Raw genomic sequence first — 22,033 nt, forward strand, 5'->3', positions numbered from 1 at the left:
TAATATATTGAATAGTATTATATATTGTATTGAGGATGTGTCGATTGTCGATCAAAAGCTTAAAAAGTAAATAATAAATATAGAGCGAGTTAATGGGTACCTATAATAATATACTTGCAAACAACAAAACGATAATCCGAAAACGCTATAGAGTGTAAAAGGTAGCACGAAATATTTTGTCCCGTGACATCAGATTGAAATGGGGTTTCGAGAGAAACTGCAGGAAAACATCAAATTTGTTGAAGATTTTCAACTGTCAAGCCCTTTCATTTTGCTGCGCATTTTTTTTTAATGGAAATATATTATGTATTTTCAACATACACGATTTGGATAGACCAATTTTTTTAAAAGTAATTTTGACCATGGCTCAAAATTGAGTTTAATTTTGGTTAAAAATACACGAAATCGGATGTAAGCTTGGGGAAATCAATATGATATACCTAGTGGGAAATTCATACATTTAGTCATTTAAATTGAAACGTTAACTCATTGTAATTTATTCAAATATTCAATTTTGGTTTTAGGTCTATCCAAATCTGAGGTTGAAAATATGTGTCATTAAAAAAATAAAATATGCGTGTACACAATAAAATGGTTAAACATTTGTAGCGTTCTGTGGTCTGTTGTTTTAAATTTAAACATATGTACTCACTCACCTCGGTTGGTCAATCAACAACATCAGAATAAGCAGAACCAGTATTATTTAATGTCAATTAAAAAAAAAAATAAAAACAAAAAAAAATGTCATCGACCAAAGTATAATTGCTGATCATTAATTTGTCATTAACAAATGAAAATATGCAAATGCATCAAATCAACTGCTCAATATGAATATGAAACTGCCAAAATAATGTTTGTACTTACGAATTATTATTTATTTAAACCTGCATATAAAATAACATAGTATATTATATTACATTAGGTACTACATAATATCAGAAATCTAATTAAATATTTATTAAATAGTTATGTCAAACTCGTATAACTTAGCATTGACTGGTAAGTGCACTTGGCACAATATTATTGTATAATACTTACCTATTTTTCATCAATCAAATCCAAAGAAATCGTTTGAAAAATAATTGACGAAGTATAAAAAGGGCTAGACATATTCGGTTTAATGTAACAAAATAAATAACTATAACCATTTAATCTATATATTATATTATATACTAGCTGACTCCGTTCACTACGTTGCCCTTTTAAAAATGCCAACTCTATATGATTTTAGAAATTAATTGTAATTAACTTTTACCAATATCAATCATTATTGCATTAAGTATTTTAATTTTAAAACAATTGACAAACAGCACTGTAAGTTGTAACCAATAGCAACCATTTATAAACAAAAATTTCAATCGTAAATCTCAAAATCCTTTTCTTAAATGTAAAATAAGAAAATTAAGGGCAACTTATCGAGATAACAACTATTACTATCTTATACATTTTATTTTTAGATTGGACCAAATCACACACTTTGAGCATGATCATAATATCTTATCAAAACCGGTTGAGTAATTTTTGGATTGCATTACACTTAAATTCGAGTTCTATGCGTGATTTTTATATATATAGATCAGATATAAATATATAAAGTATATATACTTATTATGCATATATTTGTCTTTTTTTGTTCGACACAATATGTATATTATTTTTTGGGCAGTAAAATATTTTATCTTATCTTAATATAAATTATATAATCAAACATGTTCCGACTAACTGATCAACGTAGAGCCTAAACTATGATAGCTAGAGACTTTAAATTTTCCTGGAACTTTCGTTACCACCACGTGTGGGTGCACTAAGAAAGAATTTTCCAAAATTTACATTTTAAAGAGGTGCTCAAACAAGGATTTTGATATTTTAGGCGGAATTGGTTGCCATCTGTTATAGTTCATATAATAGTAATAGTAGAAATTAGTTGTAATTAATTTTTTTTTTGTGTACAAATGGTTGCCATTGGTTACTCAAACAGATGATGTAAAATCACGCATAGAATCGTTAAATAAATTAAATCGTTAACTCTCATCAAATAATATGAGAGTTAATTAATAAAACGATTCTCTATATTACTAAATTTGTTGCATATAGACTTAAAATTACTCGACATTTTAACGAAATTTTATCTGTTTTTTTTAGAGATATCTGAGAAGTTTAGAGAGTATAGTTTGAGGAACATCTGGAAATATACTATGAGCTATAATATCTGAACTGAGGTGAACCTAACCGAGATATAGTGGAGAATTTTATATTTGTTAATTTTTTCCGGCAAAATCTGGTAATCCAGCTAGTCTAGTAGAGTTATAAATGTAATAAAAAATAAAATAAATAATGAAGAAAATTTAAAAAAAAAACATCAATCAAGTATACTGATGAATAAGTCAGACATAATAAAAAAAAATGTAATAAGGTGATCTACTTACACTTTTATTGAAATTGGTTAAAATGAATTATCGATTGGAATGGATACATGTGTATAGCCCTTCGAGATCTATTGTAACCGATTTCTTATTAATATAATTGTTTTTTTTTTCGTCTTCTAGTTTTAATTTATTTGAATTACAATGTAATTTATACTCTTCACTGAGCAGGACATTTTTATATTTATTTATATTTTTATCTAGTAATTATTAAATGTATTTATTTACAAACAACGGTTTGAAAAATTTTAATTAAAATAATTTTTCTTTTTCATACAGATTATTATTATTATTTTTTTTAAGAAATAATTAAGTCTCCTAAGATTTTCGTCATAGAATGAGGCATTTTAAAATTATTATTTAAAAAGTTTAAACGATATTTTTATAAGCAACATACAATGATAGGTCCATATCAAGGTTAGTTTCTGTAAAAGTTCTAGAGTCTGCTCAAAGATCAAACGTGGTTTTTCTTTTTCGTCGAACGATTTTTAATATAATCTAACCTCCTCTGCACTGGGCGGAAAGTCAGTACACTCGCTTTTTGCACGTACACAACAATAACACTAAACTATCATAATAAGGAAAAACAATTTTAAATAAGTCGTGAGAGGGTTTTCGAGATAACGGAACAGTAGGTACGTGCTGGAACCATTCAGTTGTTACCTAACACAATCAGAGGCGCTGCAGAAGTAATCGGAAACACACTAATACCTGTCATTCCATACCACAACCAATCCGCCTGCCAAATCGTGGGGGCGTTCAATCAAAACGGCATTAATCAATTATAAAATATGAAAAACAAAATACGCCTTGCTTTTTATGTGAATGCGTATCACATAGATTTTCGAGCATAGCCATAGGTCCATTTTTATTTAACAGACATAAAAAGTCACCTCATATTCGTTCCATTTAAAAAAAAAAATTATTTTAAACGATAACGTAAGTTACCACTCCATGACAGATTTACGGGGGGAGGGACGGAGGGACCGGGTCCACCCGCGGTTCATGTAGCTGTGTTAGCATTTAGTTGTGACGTAAAACTGCCACTCAAACTTGTGACTCATGAGTTATGAGTAACAAAATTTAAAAAAAATCGATATATATTTTATAAACGAATTTATAGGTTTATTTTTTAGGTTTCTGAATCATATTACTTTTGATACGAAATAAATAACTACTTTATATAGTACTTATAAGTCCACCGATAGCGTGTAATATCTTATAGTCAATTAAACTGACGTGAGGTGGCATCATTCTAATATAATTCCTTTATATTAATCACTAATAACGGTGTTTTATTTTTTTATAAAAAAAAAAACCAAAATTTTAGATCTGCCACTGTCACCACTAGACTATTTTCAAACCATTTTTCGCCGTTAAACTGAACGCATACGTTACGATGTGGGATTTAATCGACCGGCTTGAGTGTCTTGAATAATCTCAGACTATCATACCCTTGCGCAAACCCCAAATTTCCTCACTTTTGGCTCCTCTGCGTGTACATATAGGATTGAGTGATCTAGTTTCTTTATAAAACGGCATTTTCGACCGCAGGCCCAACCGATCCCGTCCGAGTTGACGGCCAAACTGCTGGGAAACCGAGTGGCCGTGTCACCGATCGTCACCGTCGAACCGAGGAGGCGAAAGTTCCACAAGCCCATCACGCTCACGCTGCCCCTGCCGCAGGCCTCTTCCAAGGGGATGATCAACCACTACACGGGTGATGCGCCCACCCTCAGGCTTTTGTGCAGCATCACAGGTGAGCAAAATCATTTTAATTGAGCGACCGACTAACGTGGTGTTCTCTCTCTCTCTCTTTCTTTCTCTTTCACTCTTTATCTCTCTCTTTCTCTTTCACTCTTTCTCTTGTTCTCAGATACACATGAGATATATTTCGACGACCAAACACGCCGGAACTCCATACCATAACATTTATGTTAGGCTCACAATAAATTTAAATCCAATTAGGTAATATCTTAATAAAACAGACGTTATTTGCATTTTTTTTAGAAATGTCAAGATGAGTGATTTGATTGATTTGGTCAATTATATGATATTTTAAAAAATATTAATTATCACCAGTTCTCTTTCATTACCTACCTATATCTTTCAAGAAATAATATTAGTTATTACTTATTAGTTTTTTAAATTTTACATAATATGCGGAAATGTAGTGCTTGTAGTTTCTTTTGTTTCTCCACTTTTAAATATCGATATAAATTTCTTATCATTTCATTTTTCCTACTTGTTCTATATATTTTCGCCGTAGTGATCTATAATCATCTCTAAATGTCTTTGGTCGTCAAATATATTATTTTCTCCGTCGTACTACCATCTGTACTATGGTGGTACGACACTCTTAAAACGTTATATCAGTTAGTAAAAAAAAAAAATTGACTTGTTTGGTTTTTTACATAACTTTTATTTTTTACAAAATCAATTTTGTTTGAATTTTTCGATTAAAACCGTTTTTATTTTTGGCTCTCACTGTTGCGTAACACAATACTGCACTGTTTTGACAGGGTTGTTTCGGAAAAGATCTCGCAAAGGTAAAGACTTACAGAAATCAAATAAATAATAATAAATGATTTCACTTGATCTTTTTTTTCTTAATGTCACCCTCGTTTATTTTGTTTATTTCTTCAAGCTGACGCTATTTTATTATTATTATTACTATTATTATTATTATTATTATTATTATTATTAAATAACAAAATCTATTTAACTCGAGTGTTTTTGATCACGGTAATTTTTTTCATACCTTTTGGTTACCTATATACCTTTAAATATAGACACTTAATCGGCATATTATTTACATTTATATTTATATTTAATCACACCTATTTTAACTTATTTGATAGCCGTAGTGGGCACGTGTTTTGTATTTTCTTTATTTCTTTCTTTTTCTTTTCTTTTTTATATTTATTCCACACAACAACTTTTGGATGTGATTTATTCGATGATTTTTAAACGTCTTTTTGAAAATATGTATTAAAAAAAAAAAATGTAAAATGAATTTCTATCTTTGATTTTTAAACATTTATGAAACGTGATCTTTTCTGAAACAAAATTATTAATTTAAGCTTAAACGAATAAACAAATAAAACAACAACACTAGTTTTTGCTTTGCTTAAAAACTTGTAGTTTCAAGTTCGCTTTGTATATGATGTGGAATGACGATTTAAGTGTGGTAGAAATATTGGCTTTTGTGGACCTCACCCGAGTTACTTCATTATATTTTCTGTGACATCTAACTTCTCTTATATAATATATTATACCGAATTTCAAAAAAAAAAAAATCATTATTCACTATAATTATATACAATGAAAATATTCGAGTGTTCGACATTTCTTATCACGTGCGTATACGTATTGCTATTGCAGGAGGAACATCCAGAGCACAATGGGAGGACGTCACGGGCTCGACGCCTCTTACGTTTATCAACGATTGCGTATCGTTCACGACAACTGTGTCGGCGCGATTTTGGCTGATGGACTGCCGAAACGTGGCGGACGCTTCGAAAATGGCCACTGAACTATATCGGGAGGCCATACACGTGCCGTTTATGGCCAAGTAATTGAAATCGTTTTGTTCCGGGGCGGACGGTGTGATAATGACTTCATTTGTAACCACCCCTCCCCCGTTTTTTTTCAATTTTATTTCAGATTCGTGGTGTTCGCTAAACGAACGGACACAAACGAAGCTCGAATACGGTTGTTCTGCATGACGGACGACAGGGAAGACAAGACCTTGGAACACAAAGAACATTTCACCGAAGTTTCGAACAGTAGAGATGTCGAGGTACGTTGTGTATAATACTATAACGAACAGGTATATACATCATCGCCGAGGTTTACCGATTGAAAAAATAACCAACATCGATATTATTAGTATAATACCTATATTTTGCAGAACATTTTTGTCTAAGTTTCTGAGGCTTGACTTAGAAAAATGCCATGTCATAACAATGGTAACCACCCATATCCTACCCCAGTACAGTTGTGTATCTACGGGGGTCTTATGGGGGTTATATCCTCCCCCCCAAAGGCCAAATGTTGTACACAATACAATATGTACATAATAACATGAATATAAAATGTGTATACTGAATGTCTATTAAAAATTGTATATCCCCCTCTTGAAAAAATCCTAGATACGCTACATGCCCGGCCCTAGTATAACTTTTAATGGTATTCTTCTCAAGCGATTTTTCCCGTACAAATATTTCGGGATTCACCCCCTGAACATCACATTTCAACCACCGTAAATAAATCACTAAAAGTTTAGGTTTTATGAAACGCAACACTAAAATATTATTTACTTTTATGTTATTTTTGTTCGTATATTTCTGGATATATATTATCAAAATATTCAACCGCATATTGTCAAAGCCTTGCTAAGGAGGGGGGGCAGGCCCCGACATAATTAGGGTCCCCACTCCCCATATATTACTGTAATATAGTTGTATACTGTGTATTTATATCAAAATCAAACAATTATATTTAGACTAACATAATATTATGGTATAATTTATATTTTCTAATCTTAAAAATAAATTGAATATAAAAACTATACAGCAAAATAACAGAATTTATAATTTAAATTAACGGACCACACCTAAAAATTAGCCCTGGGTCCCAAGATTCCTAAATAGGGCTCTGCACATATTGTTTTATTACATGTTCCGTACCTAACTGACGCGAGTTTTTTTTATTCTGCCTTAGGTTCTGGAAGGCAAGCCCGTGTACGTCGAATTCGCAGGAAACCTCGTTCCAGTCACCAAGTCCGGCGAACAGCTCAGACTGGTGGTGCGGGCGTTCAAAGAAAACAGATTACCATTCACCATGCGGGTGAAAGACCCCAGTGCCGAACCACGTTCGTGGACCATCATAATGAAAGAACCAAAAGTACGCGATTTTCCCGGGAGAATAAAAATCAAGTTATTATTATGACAAAATAATTTACGTGCGTCGTGTTTTATATAGGTTTCTAAAAACGAGCCAGCACAAACGCCAGTTTGCGTTTTGCAATTCGGACTGCCCGAAAACATTGTACATGACACAGACGTTAATGCCGACGAGCATTACAATAATTACACGTACACCCGCGATTCGAGTAAATATAATACATTATTTTTACGAGAATTATTAATAATTTATACGTCGCTTAAATATAACATTTGTCCGCGCAGACACCGAGTCACACAAACGTGCCGAACTGAGGATAACCGATATTAGTAATTTCGTGTCTGATGATTGGATTAACCTGGCCCACGAATTGGGTTTCCAATCGTCAGATATAGCTCAAATTCAGAGAGAATACCCAGATAGTAGCGGTCAACAGTGTATGAGTATGCTGAACTTGTGGATGAACGAAATATCTGGTCAAGATTCAGGTACTATAATTATGCTAACTTACAATTTTTCGACATTTACAAAAAAAAAAACATATATCTCACCATACATTTGTACATTATAATATACAATTAATTATTCATTTTTTAGGCTTTAGTTTTTACCAAACTTTGTCTGAGGAAGGATCCTACTTGAACTTAATTTCCCTTAAAAATAACTACAATGAGTACCTACCTAATATTCTATAATTCCAGATAAAATAATAATTCCTATTACCTATATTAGTTTGTATACTTCAATTAGTTCAATTATTGTTGAATGTATATTATTATAAACGATTATTCATCACCAATGGTTAGATATGGTGATTCACCATACGCAATACTATACTGCTGATAAAAATATTTTTTAGTACAAAATCAATATTCTTTAGTTCATTATAGTGATTTATACCTAAAAGTATAAAATATATTATAGATGAAACTTTTAAATTATATGCGCTTTAAAAACCTTGCACTTGGTGATCAAGGAGCTTGGCACACTTTTTGCCACTACCTTATCCGGCCTCGGTATTAGCAAACATTACATTTTTGTAATACGAATCTTCAATAAAAAAAAAAAAAAAAAACAACAAATTTACTAACGATTTTATTTTATTTTAAAAATATTTTTCTTATAAATACATAATACATAATATTGTCATTACATAGTGACAATAGGTTCATACTACATATAATAATTGTTTGACTACCCACATTATTTATTCATACTAATATTAAGTAATTAATTTTTGTTTGAACAGTCATAGCTTTAGAAAGAGCTTTAAACAATATAGGTAGAGTTGATGTAGTGGAGAAGTGTAATTTTGCGGAGATCGGGCACTATCCTTCGCAAAACGGCATTTACGCCGAACCAGAAACACATCAAAGTATTAACAATTAATATAACGATTATAAAATACGTCCATGTACAATATTTACGTGCATATAATATTATAATGTCACATTTAGGCTATCAATCTCCGAACAACAAATACGCCGCCGAAGAGAAGGCTGTGATCGAAGATGAGATCGTCAAAACCGTGACCGAGAGACGTATGGAAATCGAACAACGGTTGAACGGCGAACCGGTGGTCATCGACAAGAAATATGAACCGTTTACCAGGGCAGACGACGCGGTCCAGATGGCATTAAAACCCGCGGACGTGCCCGCCGGCGAACCGATCGAACCCACCGAGGTGTCGTTCGAACACAAACGCATGTCATTCGAGAGGGGCGTGTCGATCGAACAGGTGCTCCACGAAGATATCCCGGTCAAAGACAAATCGGTCATGTTGGAAGATAAAAAGATGCCGTCGATCGACGAAAAACCTATCGACGCGGAAGTAGACGTGGACGCAACGAGCCTGACGTTTCACGAAAAGAGATTGTCGTTCGAGCAAGGCATACCCGTCAAGGAAATCATACAGAAAAAGACGGAAGATATTATCACCGTACCTGCAGGACATGGAAAAGATTCGACGACGATAATTGAAACCGAAAAGTCGGTCACAAAGAGGGATACGACGTCGGCAGAAGGTGATATTATAATAGGAACTACCTATATATTATACACAAACTAACTAATATAATACTAATTACTAATTAATCATTATAAATAGGTATGACAACTGATTGTTTGTTATTTTTAAATAGCTATATAAAGATATAATAATAAGTGAAGAAAAATATGAAAATAACAAATAAGACCAAAAGCCAACACTAGGATAGTTCAAAGCCAATAAGCTTACACTAGCATTTTGTTAAAATCCAACTGGCGCGAGAAACCGATCAACCGTATATAAATTTAAAAAAATAATAATAAAAAGGTGGGTAAGTGGATCTCACTCTGCTGTACAGTAGATTACAAGTGGGCCACTGTATAATGGATGTTATTAAATTTGAATTCGATGATATAATATCATTGTATAAGAAAAACGATTCTGAGCGGAGACGGTATGTCAGTCTAGGTCCTTAATTTTTCTTTTGTTTTTCACGGCGTTTTTGAAAACTATTGGAAATTTCAAATTTTGACCTCCCGAATGCACCAAGTAGATTCACTTTCCCATCAAACAAGATACTGTTGAAGAAAATCAAAGCAGTTTTACTGCCCCAAACCGTGATGACAGACACAAAAATAAAAATAAAAATAAAAAATAAAAAACACACATCATTGTAAAATCAATACATTCATCGTTCCACTCAGAATCTAAAATAATTGGTTTAATATATGGTTTTCATTACGTGCTGTTTAGAAATAACACGTTAGTCAAGTTTCATATAAAAAATAAAACTTAACCTACCTGACTAGCTCTGCTTGGTAGGTAGGTAGTATAGGGGTCAAGTGCAGTGGCGTATAGAAGGGAGTTGACCAATTGCCTTTGGGTGGATAATTTTCCATAATATTGTGTTTAATATGAATTTTGAATCAATTCAAATTATATTCATTGTTCTTTATTGTTAAATATTTTACTACTTAAATAAAACGTTTTGAGAGGGTGGGGTATTTTCTAATTTTTCCCTCCCATTTAGCTATGTCGTTTTATCTTTTTGATCCCCCCCCCCCTTTCAGATATCACGTCTACGCTACTGGCCGAGTGAGTCGAATGGGTAACTGTAAGGGTTAAATTTAAATTTAATGATAAATCATTGCATATGAAAAACAATTCTGAGCGAAGACGGTCTATTGGACTATATAATTACGTGTATTATATTATATTATATTTATATTGCTATTGGTAATTTATTTTACTATTATTTAGTATTACGTGGTAGGTTGAATTAATTTTTGCTCAAAATATTACATTTATTATATTATTAATTATATCATATTATGACATATTATGTTATTGTTATTAAATGTTGAGTCAAAATCGACTTAACGGCTACCGCGTAGAATGGTGAATATTGAATAATATGTTCATGCTATAAATTGGCAATAGTTAGCTTAAAATAATTCTAAATATTTTAAAATGTCAATGTGAAATTGATTTTTATGTAGAGTAAAGTATACCTAATAATTTACGCAAAAGTTTCAGACCCCCCCCACTGGTGTGGTTAATAATCTTTTTGAATTACAACTTAACATTTATTTTTAACTATACATTTATTCACGTTATCTATTTTTCGTATACGATTTAAACTTTAAATTTCTTAAAAAATAAATGTTGCATATTGATTTTTGAAATTATTAAGCATAAGAATTACTTATAAATAACTATATAATACATTTTTAACTTTAAAATAAGTTACAAATTTTAGTATTTTGGAAAAAAAGTTATAAAAATTTAAAACCAAGATTTAACTTTAGACGCTCGTTAAGAAAAAATCCTGCTTATGTATTTTAAATAATTTTTTACTGATGTAAGAAAAACTTATGTGGAATCTCCAATTACATTTTCAAGATTTCATTTTAATCTAATAACAAACATATTATTGTTATCATACATAAATCGAAAAAAATTGAAAAGTTTGATATTTTCAAATATCTATAAATAAAATTTATAAAAATATAACTATTATACTAGCCAACTACACATTTTTTTAAATGCGTTTAACAATAATTAATTGTTTATAATATAATATATTTATTTTTAAAAATTCAATAATAATTAATCATTTATTTATTTACGTAAAATTGTTTCAATAACTAATTTTCTATTACATTACTATAATCCCTGTTATAATGTTATTAGATGCAAAACTTTCTGATACAAAATCAGATATAAGGCCTAGCATTGAATTGACCAAGGACACAAATGAGCAAATAAGACGTGATTCTATATTGTTTGAAGAAGTTTCTCAAGGTTTGGTGAAATTAGATTCGACTGGACCAAAAGTAGAAGACAAAAGTAAGCCGTAAAATATATTATTAATATTTTATCAACAATAATATCAATTGTTATTGTATTTAATAATAATTATTATTACAAAGATTAATAATAACTATAATTTATTTTATTTCCAGCTGAACTACTATCGCCTCAGTCATCTAGAACTCCTCCACCTAGCCCTGCGGAGTTCAAAGACATAGAGCAACAAAATGAATCTAAACAACGCCAGTCAGAAACCGTACCCGAAAAAGAACCGCAAACAGGTAAGTGAACATTATTTTGTTTTGGACCGTTTTACTGTATTGAAAGTGTACGAAAACGCAAGCCGTAAACGTTTTGTAATTTTTTCACTATGATATTATTATTATTAAATTAATATTAACAGTGTGAATATACACAAAAATAGGTCGACGTTAGTTTAGGCTATCGTTTAAGGTTTCTTATTAAAACAATGGCTTCATTCTTCGCTAACGAGATAATCACATTACACAGGAACAAATGTTTTGGAAAGGGTGGGGGAGTATCAGTCGACCTGTGAAGGGGATAGATACAAAATATCACATTTACTTTTTCAACGAAACAGACTTGAAGCTTAGTGTCGTGTGCCCATAATATAATAACAAGTGTAGTTTAAAATTCACACATTGAAAGTTATCATAAGACCGTAAGTACCAATTTAGATATTTTATTTGTAATTAATTTCCAAACATAGAAACGAGATTAAAGCTATATCACATTGTCAAATCAAAAAAAATGAATAAATAAATAAATAGGTACTCAATTTTATTTTATTTTTGTTAGGTACTTAGGTATATATACTTACGATTATAATTTATTATGTATTTTATAATTCACTTTAAAATGATAACTAGGTAGGTAAGTTATGGCTATACTGGTTATAACTAGGTAGGTACAATTTAATTTGTTGAATGAAAAAATTAATTTTTAACTTCCAAAAATAAAACTGTACACCGGCTTGCGTTTGTTACATACAGTTTAAACAGTTTCAAGTAAAATAATTAACATAGCCTATGTTTTTGTGTATGAGTGGCTTGAATACGTGATAACTAATCCTGTTTATCGGTGCTGCGAACAATGAAAATGAGTAAAAACAAATTCTTTTAAGTTGTAATGTCACAGTTATTACTAATAACTAGGTATTTAGTTCGTTGTTAATTGATAATTAATCAAACAAAATAAATTCATCAATCAATTTTTTTTTTTACTTTTATAGTTATTTGTTTTTAATTATCGTCAGTACCTAATAAGTACGAATGTACGATTATAGTTGTTTGCAGCACAATATTATCCTTTGATCCATTCAATCATCATTCAGTTGGGTTTATTCATATCGATATCATAACAAAAAAAAAAAAAAAAATAGAATAAATATTTTTCTTTTTATGTTTGAATTTATTATTTGATTAATATTTTTTATGGCTTTTGCGGTGACAAGGGTTGTTGGCTTTATAAATTTTATTTAAGATATTTATCTCAAGCTTTTGTACCAACACTTACGTGACCTATATTGGATTTTATTTTCAAAGGACTTTTCAAATTTTACTAAGCCTAACATTAGAGCCCTTCTATAAGCCGCTTTTATATTATGTATTTTTGTATAACTTTTCTGTTTTAAAATGTATTTAAACTTTTTTACGGTGCTTTGATTTTTGTTCTATTTTTTAATCATAAATAATAAGCCAATTTCATAAACAAAACGCACAAAAAGTTTAACTCTGTAACTGCAGGCTATGTATTTATTAATTAAGTGACACGTATATATGGTTTAATGGGTAAAATAATTTTTACATTATATACTTATATTTATTTATAATGTATATTAATATGCTTTTCTACATAGATGGGATTAAAATCATGAATATAGAAATAATGGTTAATAAAATTGATTATTTTAGAAAAACCTGATTGAAATTATCAATTAATTTTATGTTCATATTTTATTTCATTTATACAAGAATAAATATTTAATACATTTAAATGCATGATTATATCCCTATACCTACCCTACTATTGTGTAGAATATTAATTAAAAATCACTTTAAAACAAACATAAAATGACAGTAGTGCACATCTTTGATAACATTTTTTTCTCTGAATTATTAATAAAAGTGTATAAAAATACGTTATATTAATTTTAACAATGAATCTATGACTCAATAGTATCGGCGATTGTTTTGTGATCATATTATTATTATTAAAAAATAAATGCTCATATTATACAATCATTTTAACTAAAATTATTATAAATTTAAAATATTAATGTTTTATAATAGGTATATTTAAATCACTTGACGTCTTGTACTATATATATTTAAAAAATAATATAAAAATCATATTATTCTCGAAAATAGTAAAAGAAAAATTAAATTACATTACTTTTACTGAAAAACTACTTTTAAATACATAAAAAAATATAAAAACTAGGACTTATTTAAGTATATGTACCTATATTATATTCTTATTATGAATCATAGTATTATATTTAATAATAAAACAAAATAAAACCAAAAATATAAATTATAAAGCTTATTTAAAATGTAATTTAAGGTGTCAATTTTAATTTCTTAAAAAAATAAATTTGGATCAGAAATTTAACTATTGTAGTAAATAAATATTTGGATGATTCAAAAAATTAATTAATTAAAAATGTCCTATAACAATTTCATATTTTTTGAAATATTATTAAACAATTCAAAATACTTTTTTTCTTGAGGTTGGATAATAATATAATAATAATTGATATTTGATTCCATGCTTTGGTGCAATGTAAGAAAAATATAAGTCTAATGGTAAAACTAACTTTTCCATAAATTTTAATCAACTACCTAGGTACTCTACAATATATCACTTACATATAGTCTAGAGAATACATAATATGTATAAATGTCCAATTTAATATTGTGTTTGATATTTTAATACATATAAGTATTATTAGAGTAAAGTACTTACGTTTATATACAAGATAAACACTATAAACTTTGAAAAAATTGAATTAAATTATTTATTTAAGTGAAGGCTTTAAGACGTACACACTAACCCACACACACTTAGGTACAAGCACTTATATATATGCACAAATAATGATAATTTAAATAATATTGAAAATAAAATTATTGAGGTTTAAAAATTGGAGAAAATTAAAACGTACCTATTCAATAGGAAGTAAAGAAATTTTAAAAACAAAGTTTAGAATCAAATATGAATGACAAATTATTTATCAAACCTAACCTAACCTATATTCATCGAAATCAAAGCACCACCGGCACACAAGATTACCAACAGAAAAGTGAACAAACAAACCACAGTATATTAATTGCACACTCAAATCGCTGATGCTACATTGTTTAGTAGAACCTTGCTTGGGAATGAAGAGCTATAATACTATATTGTCTCGCTTTTTCGCGGTTTTCTATTTAATTACACAAAAATACACACAGACACCCACACAAACATAAAACTTAAATACTTATCATTTCACATCAAATCCTTTGGAACAATTTGTTATGGACCGACTGGCAGTTTAAATGTTAGATAGTAAAAAAAAAAAATTAGTCATACGTTGATTTTGGTCGTAGCATTATGGTCACAGGACAATGATGACTTGTTGGACACTCATGGTTTTGGTGAACATCTCAACGGCATTGAAACGCCAAATTTATCGAAGCCGAAAAATCATAAATCGTTGGCGGACATTGATGAGGAATTTGAGGAACGGTCGGTTGTATTGCACCCTTTTTTTGATCAACCAAAAAGAGACATTTTCGAACAAGTTCAATTTATAAAACATCACGATGACTCACCTGCATTTGATAGCCCGTTAACGGATAAAAGTGTATCTCATCATGATACTGGAATTAGTCTGACTAGGGAATATTCTGATACTTTAACTAGTTCAGGACTAAAAACAAAACCTAAACATACAGATACAGCTTTTGATGAAGAAGCAGAGCTGACTGATAATGGATTAAGTCCAATTCAGCCTGATGAAGTCGGACTTTCTACAAATGAAATAAAAGAAATAAAGAAGAAAATTGGAATGTATGACGCCGGAAATAGCCCAATAATATTTATGGAATCTATAGCATTATCTCCTTTCGGGACAGTGACAAGTGATGTTGCTACTATAACTGATAATGTGAAAAAAATTGATGTAGCCAACAGTCCAATCGAATCAAACAAAGTTCAAAAAAATATGGACACAACAGTAGACGTAAAAAAAATGATAATGCAACTGGAGAAATCTGGAGCAGGAACGGAAAACGTGACGTCCCAACAATCACCGAAAAGAAAACCATCAGTAAAACCGTTTATATCGGGAATAGTACTTCCAGAGGAACATAAAACTATACATGTTGATATCGAAAAAAAACATAAGCAATATGATACAAATACAATGAATATACAATCAAAACTAGATGAAGTAATTAAAACAGAAAAATGCGTATTGGATCATTTAGAAAAGGTTGTAGATATGTCGTCGAATAATAATTCAGAGCTAGAAAGCAAATTATTGCAAATTGTTAACATCGAAACAAACATGTTGCAGAGCTTTGACAAAATAATTGATAAACACGATAAAAGTGTTAATAATTCATGTTTAAAAAATTTAGAAAAATATATAATAGCTGAGAAAGCTGATGAAAATTTAAAAAAAGTAGACACGACAGATAGATTACAACAATCACCTAAGAAATGTACTGAAGATAAAATTGAAAAAAAATATATAGACACGGGGTATAGAAAAGAAGAAAGTATTATGGAACCAATAAAAGTCACAGGTATTTCTAAGGAATTGAAAAAATTAATAGATGAAGATGAGATAGAACAAGAAAGAATGTATAGAGTATTACTGAATGAAACTAATACAAACGATGATAAATATAGCAACAAAACGCCTGTAGTGGAAGAAATTATAACTCCTAAACGTGTAAAACCAATTACCAAAAAAGATGATGACACAGGTGATTTACAAAATACTGAACTCTATAATATAACAACAAATATCATAGGTTCAATAGCACCAATAAAACAAAAAATAAACAATAATAATATTAAAACAACAAATTTGAAAGAGAATGAACAATTAAATATTGAAAAATATAAAACTGGAAATAATGAAATATTAAAAAAAGATACGAATGACAAAAATAAAAAAATATTTTATGAAGAAGATGAAGAAGACGAATCAGATATTTTTGTAAAATTTACTCGGGAGCATTTAAAAAAGGCTTTAGACCTATCGCAAACTAACGTTGGAAAAGAAGATAATGATAGTAAAGATGATCCAAAAGATATAGATTTTGATATTGTAGATGACGAAGAAAATGAAACAAACAACGCTAAAAAAGATAAATCATTATCTTTTATCCCTAAAACAATAGAAAAAGGATTAAAAGATATAACGATGACACTAACAAGTATTGTAAAAAAAATGGATGTAAATGATATGTCAGGAAAGAAAAATGAGAATGAAGGAGGTGATAGAGCAATTGACATAATAAATCAAGGTCCAAAGCAAGGAAGTGGAGAAACAGAGTCGAATAAAAATAAAAATGTTAAAAAAAATAATATTAAAAATGATCTAAAATCTAATATAACTCCACAAACCCCGATTTTAAAAAGGGAGTCATTCATAAAGAACAATATTAAAAATGAGAGTATAGAACAATGTAAGTATAATAAAGAAAAAGACACTAAAAAGGACATAGAGGATAGTTTTGAAAAGGGTACAAACATTAAAGAACAATTTAAGATAGACACAGATACAAATCAAAATAATAGACCTGTAACTTCGACTAATAACGTGGAAAAACAAATACATACAAACATACTAACAACTGATAAAACAAACGTAGATAAAACTAATAATAGTACAATTATAGATATTAAACAAACTGTAGCAACTTCTTCAACAGAAATTAAAACACTACCAACCAAAGTAAATTCAATAATAACGAATTTAACAATAAAATCAGAAGTAAAACCAATTATAACAGAAAACCAGAAAACGATTTTACAAAAAGATGATTCAAGTATCAATACTGTAGGAAAACAGATAGTAGGTGACCTAAAAAATACTAATAACCTATATAAAAAGTTAGATATAAATACTGAAAACGATATAGATAAAATAAATATAACTACCACTTCCTACGAATCGTACGAAAAAACTGAGAGACATACAAAAACATTCATACTAAAAACAAATAAAGAACATAAGGAGATAAAAACCACAGATATTTATTGCACAACGCATACAGAGGATAAACTAATGAAAGATGAAACAATCCAATTTGAAAACTTGAAAAAAAAAGATAGAGAAGAAAGCATTAAACAGCAAAAGAAACATTTTGAGAATAAAGCAGAAAAATTAATAAAACAAAAAAATGAACTTCATTCAGAGACGACAGAACTGAAAAATGAAAAGGTAAAAGAACAATTAACAGTGGAAAATGACAAAGCTAAACAATACATCGAAGGTATGGAAACCGATAAAATACATTTTGATGAGTTTTATAAATGGGTAGATAAATTAGTAGAAGAGAAAAATGACAACATAACAAAAAACCAAAATGAGAACGAAAAGAAACTAAATCACTTTAAAACAATTAGGACAGCATCCATCGATAAGGAACATATAGAAGATGAATCGAGCACAGTTAAAGAATTTATATCCAAACAAGTAACATCTAAATACTCAAATGAACATGAAAATGAAATATTAAAAAATAGCAAACCTCAAACACAACAAACAACAACTGAAACTGCTATGATATTAAAAACAAAAAATAAAGTAATATTTGAAAACCAAAAAACCGACAACGAAACACAAAAAAATAGTGAAAAATCAAACTTAACTGATATTAAAGAGAAATTACAACAATTTATTATTTCGGAAAAAGAAAACACTGAAATTGAACACGAAATAGATACTGACGGACCAACAAGTAATAAAACTAGTTTTAAATATGACTCTGAAAAATCAACTACATCAGATAAAAGTAATAAAGATTTACTTACTTTCATAAAGGACGCATCTAAAATGGATAAAATATTAACTGAAAAAACTGATTCCATCATTAGTGACACTAAAGATGATACTAAAAAACTAATAACGACACAAATTGAAAGCAAAGAAACCACCACACATGAAACAATAACAGAAAAACGTACAGGGGAGAAAACTGATCTAATTAAGTCTGACTCAGTAGAATCAATAAAATCCGATAAAAGTGAAAAAGATACTGAAAAACCTACTAGTTATAAAACGATTATACCTAAATCAGTTTCAAAAGAATCTATAAAATCCGATAAAAGTGATAAAGATTTACCTACTGTTCTAAAAGACGCATCTAAAATGGATAAAATATTAACTGAAAAAACTGATTCCATCATTAGTGACACTAAAGATGATACTAAAAAATTAATTACGACTAAAATTGAAAGCAAAGAAACCACCACACATGAAACAATAACAGAAAAACATACAGGGGAGAAAACTGATGTAATAAAAACTGAAAAAGATACAGATAAACCAGCGATTGATAAGACGAGCTTAACTAAATCTGATTCTTTGGAATCTGTGAAATCTGATAAAAGCGATAAAGGTTTATCCGCTGTTATAAAGGATGGAATAACATTAGATAAAATAATAACTGACAAACATGACTCCATCGTTAGTGATACTAAAAAACTAATAACGACACAAATTGAAAGCAAGGAAACCACCACACATGAAACAATAACAGAAAAACATACAGGGGAGAAAACTGATCTAATTAAATCTGACTCAGTAGAATCAATAAAATCCGATAATAGTGAAAAAGATACTGACAAACCTACTAGTGATAAAACGATTATACCTAAATCAGGATCAAAAGAATCTATAAAGTCCGATAATAGTGAAAAAGATACTGAAAAACCTACTAGTGATAAAACGATTATACCTAAATCAGTTTCAAAAGAATCTATAAAATCCGATAAAAGTGATAAAGATTTACCTACTGTTCTAAAAGACGCATCTAAAATGGATAAAATATTAACTGAAAAAACTGATTCCATCATTAGTGACACTAAAGATGATACTAAAAAATTAATTACGACTAAAATTGAAAGCAAAGAAACCACCACACATGAAACAATAACAGAAAAACATATCGGAGAAAAAACTGATGTAATAAAAACTGAAAAAGATTCAGATAAACCAACGAGTGATAAGACGAGCTTAACTAAATCTGTGAAATCCGATAAAAGCGATAAAGGTTTATCCGCTGTTATAAAGGATGGAACAACATTAGATAAAATAATAACTGACAAATCTGACTCCATCATTAGTGACACAAAAGATGATACTAAAAAATTAATTACGACACAAATTGACAGTAAGCAAACCATCAAACATGAATCGATAACAGAAAAACATATCGGAGAAAAAACTGATGTAATAAAAACTGAAAAAGATTCAGATAAACCAACGAGCGATAAGACAAGCTTAACTAAATCTGATTCTTTGGAATCTGTGAAATCTGATAAAAACGATAAAGATTTATCCACTGTTACAAAGGATGGAACAACATTAGATAAAATAATAACTGACAAACATAACTCCATCGTTAGTGATACTAAAAAACTAATAACGACTAAAATTGAAAGCAAAGAAACCACCACACATGAAACAATAACAGAAAAACATACAGCGGAGAAAACTGATCTAATTAAATCTGACTCAGTAAAATTAATAAAATCCGGTAAAACTGAAAAATATACTGACAAACCTACCAGTGATAAAACTATTATACCTAAATCAGTTTCAAAAGATTCTATAAAATCCGATAAAATTGAAAAAGATTTACCTACTGTTCAAAAAGACGCATCTAAAATGGATGATATAATAACTGAAAAACTGATTCCATCATTAGTGACACTAAAGATGATACTAAAAAATTAATTACGACACAAATTGACAGTAAGCAAACCATCACACATGAATCGATAACAGAAAAACATATCGGGGAAAAAACTGATGTAATAAAAACTGAAAAAGATATAGATAAACCAACGATTGATAAGACAAGCTTAACTAAATCTGATTCTTTGGAATCTGTGAAATCTGATAAAAGCGATAAAGATTTATCCACTGTTATAAAGGATGGAACAACATTAGATAAAATAATAACTGACAAACATGACTCCATCGTTAGTGATACTAAAAAACTAATAACGACACAAATTGAAAGCAAGGAAATCACCACACATGAAACAATAACAGAAAAACATACCGGGGAGAAAACTGATTTAATAAAATCTGACTCAATAGAATCAATAATATCCGATAAAAGTGAAAAAGATACTGAAAAACCTACTAGTGAGAAAACGATTATACCTAAATCAGTTTCAAAAGATTCTATAAAATCCGATAAAAGTGATAAAGATATACCTACTGTTCTAAAAGACTTATCTAAAATCGATGATATAATAACTGAAAAAACTGATTCCATCATTAGTGACACTAAAGATGATACTAAAAAATTAATTACGACACAAATTGACAGTAAGCAAACCATCACATATGAATCGATAACAGAAAAACATATCGGGGAAAAAACTGATGTAATAAAAACTGAAAAAGATTTAGATAAACCAACGATTGATAAGACAAGCTTAACTAAATCTGATTCTTTGGAATCTGTAAAATCTGATAAAAGCGATAAAGATTTATCCACTGTTATAAAGGATGGAACAACATTAGATAAAATAATAACTGACAAACCTGACTCCATCGTTAGTGATACTAAAAAACTAATAACGACACAAATTGAAAGCAAGGAAACCACCACAGATGAAACAATAACAGAAAAACATACCGGTGAGAAAACTGATTTAAGAAAATCTGACTCAATAGAATCAATAAAATCCGATAAAAGTGAAAAAGATACTGAAAAACCTACTAGTGATAAAACGATTATACCTAAATCAGTTTCAAAAGAATCTATAAAATCCGATAAAAGTGATAAAGATTTACCTACTGTTCTAAAAGACGCATCTAAAATGGATAAAATATTAACTGAAAAAACTGATTCCATCATTAGTGACACTAAAGATGATACTAAAAAATTATTTACGACACAAATTGACAGTAAGCAAACCATCACACATGAATCGATAACAGAAAAACATATGGGGGAAAAAACCGATGTAATAAAAACTGAAAAAGATATAGATAAACCAACGATTTGATAAGACAAGCTTAAACTAAATCTGATTCATTGGAATCTGTGAAATCTGATAAAAGCGATAAAGGTTTATCCGCTGTTATAAAGGATGGAACAACATTAGATAAAATAATAACTGACAAACCTGACTC

The 22,033-nt window shown here is 29.5% G+C and overlaps 2 protein-coding genes across 2 annotated transcripts in view; both read left to right on the plus strand.

Annotated features, from left to right (window-relative positions):
- The window catches only part of LOC100167995 (ankyrin-3), a 44,892-nt gene extending 39,876 nt beyond the window's left edge, over window positions 1-5,016 (plus strand). Inside the window, exons 24-25 of the mRNA XM_029487809.1 lie at window positions 3,978-4,182; window positions 4,946-5,016. Coding sequence (XP_029343669.1) covers window positions 3,978-4,182; window positions 4,946-5,001 — 261 coding nt within the window. The 3' untranslated portion in view covers window positions 5,002-5,016. The remainder of the gene's footprint in view (window positions 1-3,977; window positions 4,183-4,945) is intronic.
- A 931-nt stretch (window positions 5,017-5,947) lies between these two features.
- Window positions 5,948-21,835, plus strand: LOC115033541. Its single transcript, XM_029486290.1, has 18 exons — window positions 5,948-5,997; window positions 6,090-6,225; window positions 7,149-7,331; window positions 7,410-7,539; window positions 7,616-7,819; window positions 8,581-8,706; window positions 8,789-9,355; window positions 11,512-11,667; window positions 11,784-11,912; window positions 15,246-16,172; window positions 16,281-16,631; window positions 16,839-17,205; window positions 17,293-17,702; window positions 17,796-18,986; window positions 19,080-19,655; window positions 19,749-20,417; window positions 20,669-21,676; window positions 21,759-21,835. Exons 1-18 carry the CDS (start codon window positions 5,948-5,950, stop codon window positions 21,833-21,835), a joined length of 7,257 nt encoding a protein of 2,418 aa, XP_029342150.1.
- The last annotated feature ends 198 nt before the right edge of the window (window positions 21,836-22,033 follow it).

The sequence above is a fragment of the Acyrthosiphon pisum genome, chromosome A1, assembly GCF_005508785.2.
Source record: "Acyrthosiphon pisum isolate AL4f chromosome A1, pea_aphid_22Mar2018_4r6ur, whole genome shotgun sequence".
Taxonomy (NCBI): Eukaryota; Metazoa; Arthropoda; class Insecta; order Hemiptera; family Aphididae; genus Acyrthosiphon; species Acyrthosiphon pisum.

Coding starts and splice junctions, on each gene's coding strand:
- LOC115033541 (XM_029486290.1), top strand. CDS start 5,948: ATGGCCACTGAACTATATCGGGAGGCCATACACGTGCCGTTTATGGCC. Junction 5,998..6,089: donor CACGTGCCGTTTATGGCCAA/GTAATTGAAATC, acceptor ATTTTATTTCAG/ATTCGTGGTGTTCGCTAAAC. Junction 19,656..19,748: donor ATCTATAAAATCCGATAAAA/GTGATAAAGATT, acceptor GTGACACTAAAG/ATGATACTAAAAAATTAATT.